The sequence below is a fragment of the Engraulis encrasicolus genome, chromosome 24 (genome assembly GCF_034702125.1).
Source record: "Engraulis encrasicolus isolate BLACKSEA-1 chromosome 24, IST_EnEncr_1.0, whole genome shotgun sequence".
NCBI classification, from domain to species: domain Eukaryota; kingdom Metazoa; phylum Chordata; class Actinopteri; order Clupeiformes; family Engraulidae; genus Engraulis; species Engraulis encrasicolus.
This window is the reverse complement of record NC_085880.1, coordinates 8,954,816-8,975,975: the sequence shown is the minus strand read 5'-3', so window position 1 is coordinate 8,975,975 and position 21,160 is coordinate 8,954,816. Positions and strand designations below refer to the sequence as shown.

Sequence of the window (21,160 nt, the reverse complement as noted above, 5' to 3'; positions counted from 1 at the left end):
TCACAAACACACACACACACACACACACACACACACACACACACACACACACACACACACACACACACACACACACACACACACACACACACACACACACACTCCATCTGTGACAGACTGACTGCCCATCTGCAAAGTCATGTTAGCAGACAGCACTCGTGTCTGTCAGAGAGGACGGCTTTTCTTTGGGTTTTGTTTTATTTTGGTTGGTGTGGTTTCTCGCCTCTGAGTGGACCACACACACACACACACACACACACACACACACACACACACACACACACACACACACACACGCACACACAGACACAGACACACAGACTGTGTGGCTTAGAAGCTCATGTAAGATCAGGACACATGGCTTGCTAGTTGCTACCCATGCAAACAGCCACACACACACACACACACACACACACACACACACACACACACACACACACACACACACACACACACACACACATTGTGTGTGTATTTGCATTCTCTCCTTTTTACTGTGTTCCACAGTGTATGTGTCTGTTGTTAAGTTAGCAGATCAGGCAATGATAACGGATTCATTAGTCCTAATTATGCTTCTAAACTCCCTGGAGACACGTTCTTATGACCTGTCACTTGGTGTCTCTCTTCCTTCTTTCAAGTTTCCATCCACTCCCCCGCCCCACCCTCCTCCAGACTCCCATGTAGCTGCTTGCACAACAAACCAAAGCAAAAACAGCAGCTCAGCCTCAGCTTTCGGGCTGGCTGAGACGTGGACAGCTGTCCTAGTGCCCGGTGTGACCACAGGAAATGCCATATTGCCCCAAAAAGAAGATTAAAGTGACCTCTGGTCTGCGGATAAGTCCATCCCTCTGCAGCACCAACAGCAGTGGCAGTAGCACTTAGCAGCAGAGCCAGCGGCAGCTTTGGTCAGGCTCGGAAAAAGTTCATCGGACAGCCCCCTACCCCCACCCACCCAGTATTATACAATGTAATAAGGACCCAATTTTGTCCCCTCCCACCTTTTTGGGCCTACGACAACCGACCCCTTTGCCAGCCACCACCCCAGTGCACTTCCCTGCGTAGCAGTTGTAACAGCCGTAGCAGTAGCAGCAGCAGTATCCCAAAGCATAATGAGTAGTCGGGCCTTGGAGGGCATTCAAGCCACCCTTGAGCCATGGCAGCAGGGCATCCCAGACTCAGAGGAAGGCAGGCAGGCAGACAGGACCATAAGTCTCCCTGTGCTTGCTTGCTTGCCTGTGGATGGGCAAACGAAGCACCAAATAAAGTCGTATTGAATTGTAAGACAGTGTTAGGCTGACAGCGGAGCAGTGCAACGAAATAAAGCCTCAGTGCGATCCATCACACACACACACAGAGAGAGAGAGCGAGCGAGCGAGAGAGAGAGAGAGAGAGAGAGAGAGAGAGAGAGAGAGAGAGAGAGAGAGAGACAGAGAGAGGGGAATGGGGAGGGGGGGGTAGCATTCAACACAGATTGTATCAAGAGAGAAATAAAAGACACACAGTTTATTTTTGTCGTGCTGCTGCCAAAGTACAAAGCAAACCAGATGCTGATCATTGAGTCCTCAGACTGTTCCTGTAATTTCAGCTTCTGCTTGTTTGCTAAAAACCAAACCATCTCTCTCTCTCTCTCTCTCTCTCTCTCTCTCTCTCTCTCTCTCTCTCTCTCTCTCTCTCTCTCTCTCTCTCTCTCTCTCTCTCTCTCTCTCTCTCTCTCTCTCTCTCTCTCTCTCTCTCTCAGCAGAACATTATTATTGGCCTCAAACATCTAGCACTGCTGTATTTGTGTGGGAAAATGTGTCTGTGTTGGCAAAGGCACAATCACTCAACAAAGCAGGGAGGTGAAGGGAACCATCTCTACCATCACCAACACCCCATTACAGCTGACAACCACTGCCCCTACCACGGCTATGACCTACCGCTACCACAACAATAATCTTTTTGACAGTTAAATTCTCTGTCCAGATCAAAGTCTTGTCCTGGACGGGTGGTACACACATACCCCCCCCACATACATCCACACATGGAAGCGCACACATACACGCACACGCACAAACACACACACACACACACACACACACACACACACACACACACACACACACACACACACACACACACACACACACACACACACACACACACACACACACACACACACAAACGGAAACTACAAGAGCTCCACACACTTGTGGCACAAAGAGGCAAAAGCTTCTCTCTGTCACTGCTGCATTAACAATGCACACACGTATGTGCATCAGCATTTTCACTCAGCACCCCAACCAACCCCCATTAAACCACACCACACCACATCCCAGCACATCGCTCCATCCACACACACACACACACACACACACACACACACACACACACACACACACACACACACACACACACACACACACACACACACACACACACAGGCTACACTTTGTGAGTGTTCAGCAGAACAGGGAGAGCTCCGTGGGAACAGCGAGAAGCTAAAGCATTGACCTACAGGCCTGGCTGTGTGTGCATGTGCACATGTGCATGTGCACATGTGTATGTGCATGTGTATGTGTGTGTGTGTCTGTGTTAGGCAAGGGTGTGTGTTGGCACAGACGGCAGAAACTGCCTGGCAAGCATATTTTACAAAATGTTGCCTATCCTCTCCCCCAGCCCCCCCAGTCCACCCACCCCCCAACCCAAGACAAGCTGGTGAGGTACAATAATGCTGTCACAGAGCAACTTAAGCAGGCATGGCTGACCTGTCCATAAGGGTGATGAATGGGGATGCTGCTGCTGGTAGGTAGACTACACCTGGGGGGAAAGCTATTGTCTGGGCTTTGCAAAACGTGATGTATTTCACTGAGGAGGACATGTGTGAGCATAATTTGTGTGCGTGTGTGTGAGTGTGTGTGGGAGGAAGAGAGAGAGAGAGAGAGAGAGAGAGAGAGAGAGAGAGAGAGAGAGAGAGAGAGAGAGAGAGACATAGAGAGAAACAGAGAGAGAGAGCACATAAGCCTGTGTGTGTGAGGTGTGTGTGTGTATGTGTGTGTGTGTGTGTGTGTGTGTGTGTGTGTGTGTGTGTGTGTGTGTGTGTGTGTGTGTGTGTGTGTGTGTGTGTGTGTGTGTGTGTGTGTGTGTGTGTGTGTGTGCGCGCGTGTGTGTGCATGTGTGAGTGCGTGTGTTGAATGAGAGATTGCAACAGATTGTAACTCAAGATGGGCGTCTCTTGCTGAAGTACATGTCTACGATGGCGATGGCGATGGCTGGGGGATAAAATCACCCCCCCCGGGGGGGCAAACCAGTGCAGGTGATTCCTTAACCGATTTGACAGGTGCCTTTTTCTTCACGTCAAAGTTTGTTCTCACGGCTACTACATTTTGACAAATGTATCCACTGAGTCATTTTAACCCATTGTCTGGTTGTGCAATAGCCAAGGAAAGAGTCAGCTTACCCTGATCAGAGATCATTACCCTGATTTAATATAAAACGGGGCCAAGAAGAGAAAGATTGCTCATATTTCGTCTGTGACTGAGAATGACTTTCCAAGTGCCGTGACCCACCAGATTTCGGTGGCTTTGCAATGACAACCCAACTCTCTTTCAAAGTCGTTACTTGGCTGGCTCTGCCATCGCAGGCACTAAATTAGTTTTCCTTTATAAGGTGCGCACACGGGAGCAAATTTCATGGTACACGGGAGAACCCTGGCAGAGTTCAAAGCAGATTAGATTTGGCTTCTTCATGTTTGATGTGTACACCCCCCTACCCCAACCCCAACCTCAATTCACAGACACACTACACACACACAGGACACACACACACACACACGCACACACATACTCCTGGGACCAAAGGCAAGGGGGAAAAAATGACCCAGCCAGGCCGACGGAGAAGCTTGTGCCCCTACCAGATGGAACACTTCAAAGACAAACATTTTCGAAAGGGAGCTAAACCAAAAATACACTTCTCACTGCAGGCCGTTTTTTTGAAAATGGCCCCAGGGAAGCAGCAGATCAGCGCTTGGAGGTGAAAAATAAACTGCCTCGTCTACGGACCTCGACCGCCTCGATTGGGATGAAATGACTGCTGTGACATCAGTCATCAGCAACAGCCACCCAAATAAACAGCCGTGACTTTTCCGAAGCTGTTGTGGAGACAACAAAGGAAAACACTCCACATCACTGGTCATTGACGCCTCAGTGGTGCTTGGGGCCATTCCAGAGCTACTGGCAGATAAGCATGTTGCAACGAAGTGACACACACACACACACACACACACACACACACACACACACACACACACACACACACACACACACACACACACACACACACACACACACACACACACACACACACACACACACACACACACACAATGAATGGGCTCCCTGCAGCTGGAGGTTTGCTAGAGATTGGCAGATGAGGAGAAAACATGTCCAGCTGTACTGCCTGTCAAAACACACTGTAAGCACACGGAGGTGTTTCACCTCTACACGTACGGGTCTGTTCAAACACCAGCTAATTCAACTAATGGATTTTACATGTAAGACGATGAAGGAACCAGTGGCTTGTCTTCACTATGTTAAATTGAGAATGAAATAGCTTGCCTGGCAAAGCATTCATCCCACTTACACACTGAACTCAAATTAAATGTGGCATGGATGGCACACTGGCTGAAGAAAATGCATCATTTATTAACAGCTAGCATCTAAAGTGTTGATTAAAGCTTTTCCCACACTCTCAATACACATTTAGTCTTACAGAGGCAACCTTTCTCCATCTTCATCATTTTCCAGTGGAATATCCCTAATCTCCTCTCAGCCCAAGTCTTTGGGCTGGCTGGCTACATCTTTCTGTTGAAAAGGGTACCGTCCCTGCACGGGAGATTATTTTCGAAGCCACCGAAGTGGAACGTTTATCCTAAATGTGCACTGTGAAAGATAAAACTAAAGCGCTACAATAATAGATGTATTTTTAAATGCTTTTCAGGGCTTAGGGAGCAGACATTCTTGAAGAGGCACCCAAATCCAGGATCAGTCTGGCTGACTACAGTATCTCATGGTGAAGAGAAATTAAAAACATGGCACTAAATAAACAAAACAAAAAAATAATAAAACGAACATGACACTAAATAAGCAAAAACAATGAGCCATTCTTCCAATATCAGCCAAGCACCTTCTGCACACTGTTCAGAGAGATGATGACTTGAGCATTGGTTTATGGAAGGGCTGCTTTCCAGAAGACACACTCAATGCAAGATAAAACTAAAACCTCTGTAACAATAAAAAGATAAAGTCACACAATAATAAAATCCATTACAAAACACAATGCATGGCTTAAGCTGGGCCCAAATTCTTGAGAAGGAGACAACCAAATCCTGGAGCAGAGAATTAATGGTTGATGTGAATAATATTGCAATAAAAAAATAAATAAATAAAAAATAAAAACACACACACTAGGAACGGTTTTCCATATCAGCCAAGAAGCTTCTTTCTGCCCACTGTCGTTCTCACCACCACAGATGGCCCCTGCTGCTAATCCATTGCAGTTTAGTACGTCCGGATCGGATCCTCTTATTCCCCAGCCAAACATTAGATTTTCCCTTTTTTATCCCCCACTGCTTCAGATAGCAGGGGGTTAGCAGCTCCACCAGTTCTACAGTATATACTGTAGCAGATAGTGTTGGCAAGCGAACCCTGCCACAGAGCAGCAGCAGGCCACAAATATTGCTTCGTATTTGGCCAACAACAGGGTCAAAGACGTGCAAAATGGCATTGTCATTCAGTGTAATGGATACCTTCTGCTGACTGTAACTGTAAAAAACATGACTCTTTTTGTTTTATTTATTTTTTCAGTGAATTCATGAAAGCCTCGGCTGTCATCCATTCACTTGAAACAATTTAAAAATCATGTTTTTTTTACCTTAACAGTCAGCAGAAAGTATCCGTTACACTGAATGACAATGCCATTTTGCACGTCTTTGACCCAACAGCACAGTTAGTCCTTCACCAGCACCCTTCCTTAACATTAAGCTTACATTACATTACATTACGTTACATTACACTTATCTGACGCTTTTATCCAAAGCAACTTACAGTACAGGGTATTGGTTACAGTCCCTGATGCAATGTGGGGTTAGGTGCCTTGCTCAAGGATACCTCAGTCATGGAGTGCGCTAGGGACTGGAAGGGTCGGATTCAAACCTGCAACCCTCTGATCTAAAGACCATCTCCCTAACCATTAGACCATGGCTGCTTTCCTCATACTGAGAATTCATCAGCACACTACACATCATAGTTACAAAGAAAACATTAGGGGTTAAGCTTAATGAATAGGCAGTTCCTTCTTTTGTCTCTGCAACGCATGGCATGTGGCACATAGGAACTGGGCACTATTGACCATGCTGCTTTGGAGGACTTACTAAGACTTGGGCTGGACCGGGCTTTTGTTTTTCTTCCGAGCACGATAAGAACATGAAAGCGGTAATAACAACATGAAAGCAAGAAACTAAACTTCCCTAGGGAGTTTCAAAGACACCCAAGGCTTTTTCTGAACGGGGAAATAGGGGCGCTCCACCCTCATACCTCCGTGGGTGCACCCTCATACTTCTTTTTTTTTAAATATAGGCCTATATATAAATTACTTTTTTAAGCGCCCCTAGTAAATTTCTCAGTCACGGGGGCCGCAACCTGCCACGATGCTCCCTCATGCCAAAAAATCCTAGAAAAAGCCCTGACACCAACGAGCATACAAGAATCCGTCAGAATGGTAGACACCACAAAAACAAAACATAACAGCTACTCAATAGGCAGTTCTATAGTACATGGCGAGTAACATACTGGGGGACTGAGAGTTAGGTTGGCCATGTTGTTTTACTGAGGTTTACTAAGGCTGGTCTGGATTGGTGTTTATTTTTCTACCACTCCTGAACATGATAAGAGCATAAAGGCAAGAAAGTAAACTTCCCTCAGGGGACCCACTGGTTTATTCACTGGGACACGGCCATGACGGGAAAAAAACCTACATTTGTTTATGCTCCCAAAGGGGATCGGAAAGATATGCAAAGGAAGCATAGAGGCGGCCGACAACAATGAAATGAGACATTGGCCATGCAAGTATAAACAAACACAGCCAGCACGATGCTTTGCTTAGTCTGAAGACGCACTGCACTGCATTGCACTACACTGTATATACGTGGGACATACCACTGTGTATTGCTCACACACACACACACACACACACACACACACACACCACTGTGTTTTAGACACGGACACATCACAGTGTATTAGACATGGACACACCACTGTTAACACTGTGTGCCCATAGAGAAATACACTAATGTGCTTACTGTACATGGAATCATGTGTTAGATACGGACCTTTACCATTTTGGTCCCACTTGAAATGTTTACAAATGTTTGGGCCCCACCTCTGACCCAATACAAACAATATAACAGCAAGACACACACAAATATAATTTTCATTTTTAGAAAACGCTTTCAAGGCCCACTTGGAATAAATTCAGGCCCTGGCCCACAGTTTAAGAATCACTGCACTACACTTTATTAAGCCAGACATGGAGTAACAACTGTGTATTGCTCACTGATACACCACGGTGTATTAGACATGGCCACACTACTGTTTACAATGACCATAGAGTAACACACCCATGTGCAATGCATACACTGTACATGGAATCATGTGTTGGATATGGACACGCATAACACAAATCAGCAGGGAGGGAGGACTCATGGGAGGCTGCATGCCCAAACTGATGAAGAAGCACAAGCACCATTGAGGCCTAAGACAATCTCGTGACTGTGGGTGCATTGTTTTCTGCCGCTGATTTTCAACACATTCAAACCCTTCTTCTGCCTAATTAAACCATGCCTAAACCATAACATAATTCTACATCTGCCATTGAATTCCTCAAAACAATAATTTCCGTCATAAACCAATGTCTGTTTCATTGTAGCAGCCACTGAATACCAACCTAAACCTCTGACGTCATGAAAATCTGCATGTAATTAAGGTTTGTTTTTGTATCCTTGGACAAACTCAACGTACACACAGTAAACATCTTTAGTCAAATCTATGCTTTTCTCATGAATGTGACAAAGCGAGGAAGGCTTGCCACCTGTTACAGAAGAGCTGGTTTGCATTGTCACCTAATCTAATGCTGAACAATGCCTCTCTGTTGCTATTATAAGATGCTGATCCACCTAGGGATTCTGATTACAAATGCACAAATTCACAATATGGCTTTTCCTCACTAAGATACTAACCATGAGGTCATTGTTTCAGTGCATGGTCATTGAGGCCAAGGGCCTCATGAAACTCATTTAAGATTAATGGCTAATCGGGTTGAGCTGCCTCAAAGTAAAAGGAAACAGCTATTACGAAGCAAAGACTTAAGATTCTGCACACCTCTCTTAACACCTTCTGAGCTTGTTTACTTTTGGAATAAATAGAAACACAAAATTAATCTATAGGAACCTATTAGGACAATGCATTACTTATTTTATCATGTCTGTAAATTAACAGCTTCTGATTAAACCCCTTCCTTTAAAACATACAGCTACAAACACGGTAAGCATCATCACCCTCAACAGGCTAGATATCTGATGCTTGCACGCACCATCAACAGAGTAGCCTTGTGTGTGATTTACAAGCTTCATTTCTAACAGAAGCTGAGCACGAACAATGCGGGGATGACAAGTACCCCCTGGTGGTCACACCATATCACTGCTCACTATGCTTGGCTGAGTCTTGATAGTCCACCACCACTACGGGCAGCACAAAATTAACACTCCAGAACAACTAAACAAAAACAAATGTCTTGGTGTCCAGAGGTAGGCTATTTAGCATGATGGGAAGTCCATGGCTTTGTATAAGCGCAACATTTTCATTGACACTGTTGAGGTCTAGGTCATAGGTTATCTTGTAAATCGTCAATAACAGCTTAATAACATTGCTTGCCTAACGTAAAGCGATGACAACGCCGGGAATGTCAAATTCAGCTGGGCATTCTGGAAACTATCGGCACTGTGCTTGCGAATCCATTTAGCATTTTACATCAGTTCACTTCACGGCCCCATTCGCGCGACAACCCTTTGTGAGAGGCTGCTTTTAACCATCCGCCTGGCAAGTGAGGTTGGTTGTTAACCAAATCTCAGATGTGCTAATATGGTGAGTTACGTTGTTTAAAAACATTCCACTGGTCCTCCAATGAAAAACGCGTCCTGTTGTTTAACTTGTTTCACAGTTTGTGTTTGAAATACACTTTAGAAAGTAGGCTATATGTCTTTCAGGAGCCAACTTTCTAATTTCACACCAGCACGCGCAGAAGAGTTTCCAACGAATTCATCTTGTTGATGCACACGGATACTTTCAGCATGCCCCTGTGTGAAGGAGCAGCCAAGTAATAGAAGCACACTGAAGCTTTCCAATGGGTCAGTTTGAGAGTTTAGCCTACTCTAAATAAAAGCTGTTGCAGGTTTTGCCGTTATTTAGTTAGATAGCAGAGATTGTCTTACCTGTCTCCTTTGTAGTGGGTCCCATGATATCCGAGCGAAACGGTCCAAAATCTGAATACCTTATCCTGGTGGTTGAACTCACAACACGATAGGGTTCTGTGTGAATACACTGTCGAAAGAGTTCACTGTTTCGCTCAGCCTACGACTTTGCCGCGGCTGGGGATACAGTTGAACTGTTTCGAGCGGCTAGATTCTCCAGCGAGCCTGTCAGCGCAACAACGTAGCCCCGCCTACCCGAGGCACTGATTCGCTCGGCTCCAGCCAAACCTCCACTAATGAAGACATTTAGTTGTCCTCGGACACGTCAATCATAAATCAGCCTGGATGAAATCATCGCTCTAAATGCCGGCATTTTTTCTTAGTGTTACACTAGGAAAGGACTCGCTACTATTACAAAGGCGCACAGAAGAAAGGGTATTTTAACTAGGCCTACTCTTTGGACAACGCAACCTACCTACCGGTATTTGGATTCACAGCTTATCTTATGTAGCCTACTACGCCCAGATCAAATCGCGCTCCTCTAGTGGCACCAACTGGATGTTTTAGTCATTTTCTTGACCTGCAACAGTTGTTTGGGCTATTTTCTTCTCTTTCTTACATTTGCGTCCTTATTCTATGTATTTATTATTATTCCACACAAGAAAAGCATCCCGCATAGCCCTACACTAGTGGTTTTTTTATGTGGACGAGGGTTTAAAAAAATGACAACGTTTGAATCAGCTTATTTAAAATACGTTGCCACACTAAATTATGATATCACCTGCACCCATCGAAAGCAACATCAGCAGCAGAGGAAGTTCTTCACGTTTGCAGGTTGTAGTCTCCAGAGCAGCTGCCAAGGACTCAAACTCCCAAGCCGTCTTGCGCGACATGTTACGTACAATTTATGCGACGTTGTTGCTAAGACGCTTAAACAAGAAGCGACGCTGATGCTGATGCTGATGCTGTGAATTCTTATTTTTAACACTGTTGCAGAGATCCGTGATTCTTTCTCTTTAAAATGACTGACCCATCACATAAGCATGAAACTCTTTTTTCATTTGAGTTCCTTGTGGAGTATGTAAGACTCGAAACGGGCTCATTAAGAAGTTGGACACCAGCTGTCGGTGTGAGACTGTTGGATTTCCCAACCCTGGTGACATACCAATCGGACATCCAGCAACAAACTGATGGGAAGTGGACAAGAACGGACGTGGATAATTATAATGAAGCTTACTTTCAGAAAGGCAAGTCCTGTTTGTTTAAAATTAACTTCGTATTTCTTCATAAACATTTGTCCTGCACTCCTCTTTATGCGATGGTCATGGATGTTGGACATGACACCCCGAAACTGATCGGAAGTTCCCTCATCTCGCTGGCAAGATTGGTGGATCAAATCCAAGCAGACGTGGAGGCATATGGCATCAGCACTCCCTCCTCTCGTGGAGAACGAGGGGTGCACGACCTGTGCAATCTCATGGGGAAGAAAATTGGACAGATTTCCATAGCCTGCAAACTTGTGAGTTTAGGTGGGAGTTTAATTCCTCATATTCCAGAATGTGGAATCCACAGTGTTGGGACCACGTTGGCACATGAGACTGAAATGACAGAAACTGTTGAGATACCCGCTGAGGCTGTCAGAGAGAGTGCTGGAGTGATGCCTCTTGAGGTGGAAAGTTCCTCCCCTGTCCCTGCCCCTACCCCTACCCCTGTCCACATTATTTGTCAGACGGTGCAGTTGGAAGGGCAAACGAAGGATTTAGTGGTGTCTGAGGCCGTTCACATACCAGTTGCCTCAGCAAGCACCCAGACAGAGCCCACCCAAACACAAAAAAGAATTAGGAAACTCCAAATAGCTGAAATGAAATATGAGGAGGAGACATATCAAGAACCAACACTCTTTTGTCCTCCACCCATGTTTTATAGTGCCTCTATGCAAAAGGAAGATGATGGTGAAAAGAATATTGAAAGGCCAAATACAGGAACAGACTGCCTAACATTGGCAGACCTGAACACCCACAATGAGTCATTGGATTCGGAACTTTCTCCCACCCAGGAGCAGAGGGAAGGTGGGACTATTGAGAACTCTACCACAGGTAGCCGAATACCGCCACAGCCACCTGGTCAGTTTAACCTTGGCAATGGAGATGCCATAAGACAGCTGCCTTTACTAAATGCTCTGTTGGTAGAGCTTTCTCTATTGAATGGACAAAGCCAGCAGCAGCAACCTCTACCCATTCATCCTAGTTTAGCTTGGATTTATGCATCACCAGCAGGGCCCGCACGTCCTCCAGTCACTGACAGCATAACATCTGAAAGACAGACAAATTACACATCACCTCCGAGGAAAGCACGCCAGTCCTCCTCCCCAAGGCACGGGTGCAGTGAGCAATGTGCCAAGTCTCTGGCTCCCAACTCCCAATCTAGGTCGCAAAGAAAAGCCAAGACTCACAAGCATTCACAGCCAAATCCAGAAAAGACAAAGAGAAAGTTAAAATATGGCCTAACACACACATATCGCCTTAGACTGCAGAGACTGAGCTCGGATCTACCAAAACCAAGAGAGTGTAGGCAACTCATACACTCACAAGAGACCAAACTTGACAAACACAAAAACAGGGTCTTCCACTCAACCAGTTCAACCAGTATGCTGAACACTAGTCTCCATTTAGATGACAATATTGAAACATTAGTTTGTGGCATTAATGTAGATTCTTCACAAGAAAGCTCTCAACCAAAATCTGCAAACAGGCTAAATATGTCTTTCCTATCTAGTGGTAACGGTAGTATTTCTGGCCATAAAGCTACATCGACTCCCAGGCTCACTGTGAAAAAGAACCCAGTGCATTTCGTGCAGGACAAAGACTTAGCCATCCGAATTCCTAGTGCCTTGAGTCAGCATAGTGGTTCTGAGACATCCCACCATAGGCACACCCCCAGCCCCAACCTCTCTGAACACACGCCAAAAGCACACTCTGTCATCACCAGCAACATCGAGAAGGAGAAGAAAGAGGAGGAGGAGGAGGAGAGTAACCAAGGAGACGAGAGATGGAGCAGCCCTGCTTCGTGTCTCTCTGGCTCAGGCAGTGGGAGCGAGGAGGAGTGCGAGGAGGTCGACTATCTGGATGACTTCACCAGTCTGGACCCCTCAGATGGCTACTCTCCAGACCCCCTGGGCAGCCCTGAACCCAGGATGACCAGAGTGCACAGCGATTCCTCCAGCCTGGACGACGATGACTCAGTCAGAAAAGCATCCTCATCAGCAGCTCCAGCTCCAGCTCCACTCCCCACTCCAGTCAAGGCGGCCACGTCTCCCAAACGCTCCCTCAAAGGAACCCATCTGATCCGGCAGTCCACGCGCGGCTCGGGGGTCGTGGGCAGTGTGTCCTCCGACTGGGACGAGGTGAGGTCGGCGTATACCCCATCTGCTCTCTCCAGACACAGCCTGGTCAGGTCCTCTCACGGGTCTCAGGGCAGCGAGCTGCTGGTGGCCTCCATGTTGAGAAGTGCCACCACAAGGGGCACGACTGGGGAGAAACGAGATCCTGGCGCTAATGATGATGACTATGACCATGTCACACAGTCCAGAGGTTACTCCGAGGATTCGTTTGTGCACCACATGGACCCTGACCCTGAGCCTGAGTCATCGTCTCTCATGGATCTCAATGATGAGGAGCATGACGAACTTGGTACCCTCGGACTCACTAAAAAATACCAGCACATATCAGACCTCATGGCGAAAAAACTCCCTGGTTACACACTATGAATAAAATTATGTTTATTGTGTGAAATAAAACCTTGTGTTCTAGAGACCTTTTGTAATATGGTTTATTTCAACAGGTTGCTGCTGTTCAGTGGATCAGTAATAAACATTTCTATTTGCATAAGCCCAGTGTTTAAATTGGCTTTTGGGAGGTGGGGGAGCCCTTCACTCGCGGTCAAAATAGCTTTAAAAAAAACAAAACAATTTTAACATCGCCCCATCAGGCAAATACATGTATTCTATGAAGTTATTGCCCATAATTAATATCATACATAAATCAATGTATTACTCAGTTATGAGAAAAACAGCAAGGTACCCTCATTCCCTCTTCACTGTATTAGGTTGCTAAAAAAATAGGAACAGTTAGACCAGTATCACACCTGATGCATTTATGTAGCCTACTTTTTAATATTCTCTCCTGTCAGTTGGCAACAGTATGCTATTGGACTGTCAGTACAGGGGCAAAAAAGTTTTAATTCTGAGCAACATCACTGCACCATCAAGCTACAAAGGTGTAGACCTAAGACTATTAAGAAGTCATATTATTGATGTGTTTTAAAAGATCATATGATTGAGTTTAATTCTCCTATAATGTCATGGGTTTAGCATTTATTAGCACGTTTTATGCCTAAAAAGTAACAAAGTTAAAAGAATAAAAATGCATACTTAGGCTATGCTGTTCTATTACAGTGCGTGAAAGTGTGCACTGTCACTTTAAATCAGGCGGAGTCTGCAGAGAATCTTCTCACTCGGACACGTCTTTTCTTTACAGATTGCCCCTTTGGCTGACTGATTATATGGGGCGTTCTTATTTCAGTAGTATAGTTAGTTCAGCTATCTCGCTCCGTGCATATGTTTTAATTACACTTCAGTCGCATTAAGTAAATGCTTTTTTGCAAAGCAATAACAGGCAATAGATTGGAACTTGCTGCAGCAATTCTAGCGTGAGAGAGACGGTGCACTGCTCTACACGCAACGCTAGGATGGACACGCAGGAATCCCTGTCATTTGCTTACTGTCTAAAAACTTTTAATACGTTCCTGGCATGTTTAAGCCCACATAATAGTAACCTGCAACCAAATGGCTACACATTCTGCCAGAACAATGGACGGAAATCCCAAACTTGATGTTGATTTTCTCACATTAACAAACTGCTGTTAAAGTAGGCAGACACCACGCTATTCTGCATGACTGTTTGGTTAACTTTGCCTGAAAGCTAGCCGATATCAAATGAAATGACAGCTTACCTCCGTTTTGTAAAAGGCATTGTATCTAGCCTACTAACTTTGCACATTGAACATGAAAGCATGGAGGACAGGCTTGAAGTAGTGACATACTCGAAGCGGAGTAGTTCTAGCTGTGAGAAAGAGCAAGCGCTCCGGACCGCTCAACTGTTGCAAAGTTGCAACATTGCTACAAACTGAAATTGTGGTGTCTCGCAGCGCATGTGCAGAATGCAGATGCATAATAACTGAAATAATGCGGGAGTCCCTTAATCTTATTTTATGTTGCCATCATTGGAAAACTTTCATAAAAATATGATATTTCAAGAAGAGGTGAAAATATATGAACTGTGAATACAAGGGTGGGGCAGCAGGAGCGCAGCGTCCGAGGTGAGGAGGCGGAGCTGCGCTCCGGAGGGCTCCGCCCCAATTTAAACCCTGCATAAGCCACCATGAAGCATTTTTGTATATTCAGTACATAGACTGCTGGTAAAAATGAATATTTTCACACTAAAATATTTCTTCCTATATTGTTATGAGATCTTTGATCTCTGATTGTTGCCATTATGATCTTAACAATTTGGACAATTTAAAAAAAATCTAAACATTCTTATAGAATTCTTGTTCCACTGGTCTGTGATTAGTGTCTGTGATGATTTTAGTTTACTGTATGTTCACTGTAGGTCAGAGGTGTATAAAGTGGAAGTAAAAGTACTCTTAATACACAACCTTACAATAGAGTAGAGTAGAGTACTTTTATTAATCCCGAAGGAAATTAAGGTGTCTGTCATCTTACATAAATACACAAATCCAAACATACACATAGAACCACATACATATAAACTTACATAGTTTATACACAAGTTATTCCACTGTACCTAATGAGCTAAATAGGTACTTCTACTTTCATGCAAACAGTTCTGCTGTAGGCCTACCTACTATGTAATGTAATGTGATGCACATTTGCATTCTGATTAGATGACTATAATAAGATGAATATTTAACATAACTTCCAGTGCATGAAATGGATTTTGGTCCTCACCATTTTCTTTAGGTTTTTTTTCCAGGATTAAGGTTGATATAGTGATGACAATAAGCCACAAAGTGGTTGAGAAACCAGAAGGCATTGTTCATCTAGGCCTGCAGTAGCCTACTGCAGTGGTTCCCAACCTTTTTCGTCTCATGTACCCCCTAAACCTTTTTGTTGTGCCATGAGTACCCCCTCATGCATGTTCTATATCTCTTCCTCTATCCCAATGTGATTATGCCCCATATATTTGCTATTATAACATTTTTCCAAGTACCCCCTGCAGTGTGCTCGCGTACCCCTAGTGGTACACGTACCCCTGGTTGGGAAACACTGGCCTACTGGGTAGGTCTTCAACAGAACCATGAGGCTTTGGCGAAAAACTGGTGGCAGTTTTCTTTATGTCTGTGGCTAGTGAGTTACACCGCGCATGCGCGCTCCGCAAGCCTCAGCACTCAAGCCAAGCACGAATGCTCTGCAAGTTGGTGATAGAATGATAAAACACGTGTTTTTGACAGGACCCCCTGGTAACTATTATTAGTTCTCTCGTATGTTTGCACTTCAGGGTGCACAAAGTGTTAGATTGTTCTAAGCGGATTCCAGCAACCCACACATTGAGCTAATTCATTGCAGAACTACTGTAGCAAGCAAGCTAGCCACTGCAACGTTGAAGTTGACTTCTGTAATGAAGAAAGCTACAACTGTTTCAATGTTTACCACGGTGTTGTAGCTTCATTGTTACAATGTAGCGTTCCTATCCAGTGAATTAAACACGGAGTGTACAACTGGCAATGTGACATCCTTTGCAAGCACATGGAAACATTTGTTGATTGTTATTATTGATTGTGTTTCAAAAGGTGTTGGCAAGACCACACTTGTACAGAAAGTGTGTGATGCCATGACATCTGCGGACGTGATTTTCAATGGGTTTTACACCGAAGAAGTAAGAGAGGGAGGAAGACGAGTCGGCTTCGATGTGGTCACTGTCACAGGAGAAAGGGGACACCTATCAAGAGTCGGGTACATGTAGTTAACAGTGCTGTTACCATACTGGATACTTTGCATTACTACCTGAATTAAATTAGAAATGCTATTTCTCAGAAATGAATCAGGTGCTACTGCTGGGCGACGCGAGTACAGAGTGGGACAGTATGTTGTGGATCTACCCTCCTTTGAAAATCTGGCCCTTCCACTCTTCAGACAAGTAAGCACGGCGCATTACCCTATGTGTAATATTTCATAGTGGGGGGAGACGGGAGGGGTACGCTACACGCAATGTAGCCCATTTGACAAGTGCTCTGTGGTCTCCCATAGACACTACCCCGCCCTTGCATCACCGCACTGCACACTAGTCAATGTTATCACCACCAGCCTACTGTACTCTCATATAATTCAAGGCATGTATGATGATGGGCACTGTTGTATTCCAATTACTCCAAAACAATTAAAGAAGTATCTTTGTTGCCTGCGTAAATTTGATTGAAATAATTGCTCAGAGTGGTGAGGACAATGGATTTTGTGCATGGTAGCAGTTGGGTCACTGAATCATGAGTGACAGGGAGCTGTCATGTACAGTATATGTGAGCATATGCTTCTCCCATGGCACATCGCACATGGCTGCCGCTCAGCCATGAAATATTAAACAGCACCATTTATGCTTCGCTTCCATGCACTGCATCATGTATATGCATTTGTCTGCATCTGTCTCCCATGGGGCCTGGCCATGTCCTGACCTTGCATATTACTGCATAACCTTTTTTACACTTTGCCTCACTGAAGTCTCACCTCAGTTGACATCTGAGCATGTGATACATTTCCTGATTATCCACATTCAGAGGCCTGATTTTCTTTTCAGTCATTGCCCATAAGCATTTTGCAGCCTAAATTACTTTTTTATTCAATATTTTTTGTTTGTTTGTGTATGTCACTTTTTATGTGTTTTTTTATTTAACTGAAAGTCAAAGGCCTACATTTATATTTTGCATTATGTTACTGCATTGCTGCATTATATTACTGTATAGTCTGTATTATTACTTGATCACGAATGCAATACCTGCAGCCCAGTCATCAGCACACTAGTTTTAACACTACCTCTGTACAACCTGTCTTCAGGTCAGCGTCAGTACCGAGGGTCCCAGGGGAGTGTTTGTCATTGACGAGATTGGGAAGATGGAGCTCTTCAGCCAGTCGTTCATCCGGGCGGTGAGGCAGACCCTGGACTCCAGCAGCTGCTCCGTCCTGGGCACCATCCCCATCCCCAAGGGCAAGCCTCTTGGCCTGGTGGAGGAGGTGCGGGGGAGGGCCGACGTCAAGGTCTTCACGGTTAGTACTGGATGTGTGGTAGTGTAATAGGCAGGGCTGTACATTAACATTCGCAAAACGACCAAATGCTGGTGAAAATGACTGGGTAGAAAAAACAACTTACTAGCCACTTTGATAGTGAGTGTACAGTATGCGTGGCTAGTAAGATTTAACATGTACTAGCAAAATTGCGGGAGGCGGCAGGAGAGAGAGAAAAGACCTTGGACCAGAAATGAATCTGAGTCTCTGACCTAACAGTCAGTGCCCTAGCCGTCTATCAACCTATGTCTCGTGGGCTGTTTGTCTTGAGTCCGTTTAATCCGGCACCGATATAGTTTTAATGTTATGCAGCTCTTCACATGAAATATGACATATTTTGTAAAGGAAACTTAGAAAATACATTTGCAAAACAAGTCATTTATATTCAGGGGACCTAGAGAAGGTGTGGTCTGTTTTTAAGGTGGCTGCCTTCAATATAGGCCCGAAGTGCAGGGGGAAATCCTGGATTGTGTTCATAATGGCCCTTGGATGAATTTGAAGTGGCCCCTCGAATGAAAAAGGTTTCCCAACCCTGATGTAGGCTAATGTGTCTGGGATCCGGACCAATGTTATCAAACCACTTCATGTGAAGGTCTTCACAGTCAGTATGTACATGTAGTGTGTACAGTAGACTATCAGTAGATGTAGGCTAATGTGTCTGGGATTGACACAACTACAGTAATCTCAACCACACTGCATACAGTCTAGAGAGGGATTTAGAACTTTGTGAGCTATTATGAGGATTTTAAACCAAGTCAAGCTTGACTAATACCATGAGGCACACATAAAGGCACTTAAAATTAAAAATGATAAATAAAGGAATGAGCAAATGTTTAATTCTTACCCAAAACAAAAAGAACCCACCATTTACATTAATGAGAATTTGAATATGATTCATGAGATGAAGCTCAAAATGTGACATCTGGCACTAAAACATGTTATTATGAACAGTGGCACTACAGCGGTTAACTGAAAAGCGTTGAGCTGTGCCCTTGTACCATTTTATTTTCACCTTTCCTTTGGCATAAAGCCACAAAGTCGCTGTGTGTTTTTGCACTTGGCAAGAATGACGGATGCCCTGCAGACTAATTGGAAGGTAGTTGAACAAGGATTTTGTGTTTGCAATTGATGGTTGTTTCAACGAGTGGTTAATTTTTCATGGAATTAATCAGACAGAAAGAGAGACAAAGAGTTAGAGTAAAAAGACTCACATTTGACTTCGTATTGTTTGGCCCGTGGCCCGTACTTCGTAACAACAGAGCTGGTACAATGTAGGGAGCAGCCTGATGGGCAATTACCCAATGAATACAGAGCTGCAGTTAGTCATTTTTATAATTGCATGATGTCTAATCAGACATGTCTCTTTTTCTGCCCTCAGATCACAAAGGAGAACCGAAATTCCATTTTGCCAGAGATCGTGTCGACGTTACAGCAGTGCCTGAAGCAAGCGTCTTAACACCTGATCATTAAAAAATACTATTGGACCTTTTTTGTTTCTCCACTGTACCAGACTCTTATTTTTGATACAAAAAAAATATTTTCATTTTATTTACGTGAGACTCAGAGAAAGGATTGCTGCCGGCCAAAGAGCACATGAATCTGTTGCGGAGTGTCAAAAGCCCATAATTTATGCATGCAATTAAGTTTTCTTCCCGATTCTTCTTTCCGTGCCTTGAATGGATTCCGATATGAATAATTGATTGAGAGAGCGAAGTTTGGCAGATGGACTATTGTTTTTCACTGAGACCTCCGCCTCCTCAGTGCTCAGTGGGGGAAGGGGGAGCTGAAGTATTCAGTACACAAGTGAACACTCGGAGCACCTTCACCCTCGACCCTGTGAGCAGAGCCTTACAGTTGAAAGATATAGCTGCTGCACCTCTCTACTTTTTAATTTGTAATTTATTCATTTATTGTTTTCAATTGTGTTTTGATGTTATGTGAGATCAGACTGTTTCGAGTCTTCCGAGACCCCTAGAAGCCTGTTAGAGCACAGGGCAACCTATAAAATTTGGGGGGTATGAATAAATTAATTTTTCAACAGACTGTACCGTCGGAGTCCCATGTTTAATTCATGACACACCATAAATAAAGAAGGAATACTGTATATTGGTATCAGTGTTGAGGTTGTCTGTGCGCAATTCATGAATTTCAGAGTTGAGTTCAACTGTAAATCGGAAACTACTGAACCATGTAATCCCTTCATTTCATACATTTTTACAAAGATATGAGACACTGTGGTGATTGGTGTGGATGCCAGCCTGGAAAAACTCTCTTAAAGCATTATGCTTACGCTTTCAGCTCATTTCCTATGAAGCAGATTGTTTCTCTCGCTCGAAAAACAAGAGATTTTTGTGCACTTTAGGCATTGCGACAGCCGCGAGTAAAAAAAACTGTGCGGAAATGGTGAAAACCTTTGTCCTGTTTCAAGGCCTTAATAGTGTAGTCATAAATGGAGGTTCCGTGACCAACCTCTGGCAACAATGTTTTGATGATTGATTTGACCTCTATGGACCCTTTAGAAAAGATTTAGCCCCCATGTCCCTCGCAAAAATCCCGGGCTTTTTTGCAAGAGAGCCAAATTCAAAATGGCGTCCAGCGGCATCTCTAAAAAATAACTTTTGATCTGGATGACCTAGAATCATGTATGAAGGCACTTTTTCATACAAGCCAACCATGAGGATTCCAAATCTGACATCATTTTGGTTATAAAACTTTGTTTTGACAGCGAAATTCAAGATGGCCGCCATCTAGAACCGTTATTTTCGACCTTTTTAGGCCGTCATCGCCCAAAATTATCATATTTGGACTGGGAACCTCCCAATTTTGTGTGACTCCATTTCTCATGTAAAGATATTGAGCGAATATCTGATCTACAAGCCCAGAATTCCTCACATTGTGGGGCGTAGTGGGCTTGTAGATGGGCTATTTTAACAATGTGTCTTTTTTGTAGGCTATTATTTGACAATTTGGCAGGTATTTTAGCATGTTTGATGATTACTTTGGATGCAGTGATGGTCTTTTACTTTGAGAGTCCTTACATTATGACCCCACCCCCCAAATCAGGGGGTCTTGACCCACAGGTTGAGAACCACTTATCTAGTTAAAAAAGACCTTCACGTTTCACATTTCCCAAGCATTCTTGCACAGAGAAGCCTGTTGAGGAACTCGAGGCAAGAGCTGCTGAAATTGAAGAAGTGCGCTCACAGCAGTGATCAACTTGGTTGAAGACAGTCAGTTTGTGAAGCTCCCCCAGCTGCAAGAACACTGTGTTGTTGAGGAATGTGTGGTCTTATTCAACCCCAATG

General features: G+C 44.3%; 3 protein-coding genes across 4 annotated transcripts in view; 2 read left to right on the top strand and 1 right to left on the bottom strand.

Annotated features, from left to right (window-relative positions):
- LOC134441327 (signal-induced proliferation-associated 1-like protein 2) overlaps positions 1–9,675 on the bottom strand; it is a 202,163-nt gene extending 192,488 nt beyond the window's left edge. The window contains exon 1 of the mRNA XM_063191596.1: positions 9,524–9,675. The gene's annotated coding sequence lies outside the window, so the exon portion shown is untranslated. The remainder of the gene's footprint in view (positions 1–9,523) is intronic.
- On the top strand, positions 9,416–19,959 carry ntpcr (nucleoside-triphosphatase, cancer-related). 2 transcript variants are annotated; one of them, XM_063191595.1, is made up of 5 exons: positions 9,416–9,439; positions 16,373–16,535; positions 16,617–16,719; positions 17,628–17,837; positions 19,234–19,959. In XM_063191595.1, exons 1-5 carry the CDS (start codon positions 9,436–9,438, stop codon positions 19,309–19,311), a joined length of 558 nt encoding a protein of 185 aa, XP_063047665.1. In that variant the 5' UTR covers positions 9,416–9,435; the 3' UTR covers positions 19,312–19,959. The 2 variants fall into 2 exon arrangements, with proteins under 2 accessions (XP_063047665.1, XP_063047664.1); XM_063191594.1 differs by lacking the exon at positions 9,416–9,439 and adding an exon at positions 15,934–16,042.
- On the top strand, positions 10,454–13,314 carry map10 (microtubule associated protein 10). The gene has a single exon (XM_063191593.1). The coding sequence runs from the start codon at positions 10,524–10,526 to the stop codon at positions 13,266–13,268; it is 2,745 nt and encodes a 914-aa protein (XP_063047663.1). The 5' UTR covers positions 10,454–10,523; the 3' UTR covers positions 13,269–13,314.
- Positions 19,960–21,160: the final 1,201 nt, after the last annotated feature.

What these genes read in the sequence shown, in the direction of transcription:
- map10 (XM_063191593.1), top strand. Translation starts at nt 10,524, where the DNA reads ATGACTGACCCATCACATAAGCATGAAACTCTTTTTTCATTTGAGTTC.
- ntpcr (XM_063191594.1), top strand. Translation starts at nt 15,946, where the DNA reads ATGCGCGCTCCGCAAGCCTCAGCACTCAAGCCAAGCACGAATGCTCTG. An exon ending in GGACACCTATCAAGAGTCGG is followed by an intron (nt 16,536 to 16,616) that starts GTACATGTAGTT and finishes GCTATTTCTCAG; the next exon opens with AAATGAATCAGGTGCTACTG. An exon ending in CCCTTCCACTCTTCAGACAA is followed by an intron (nt 16,720 to 17,627) that starts GTAAGCACGGCG and finishes ACCTGTCTTCAG; the next exon opens with GTCAGCGTCAGTACCGAGGG.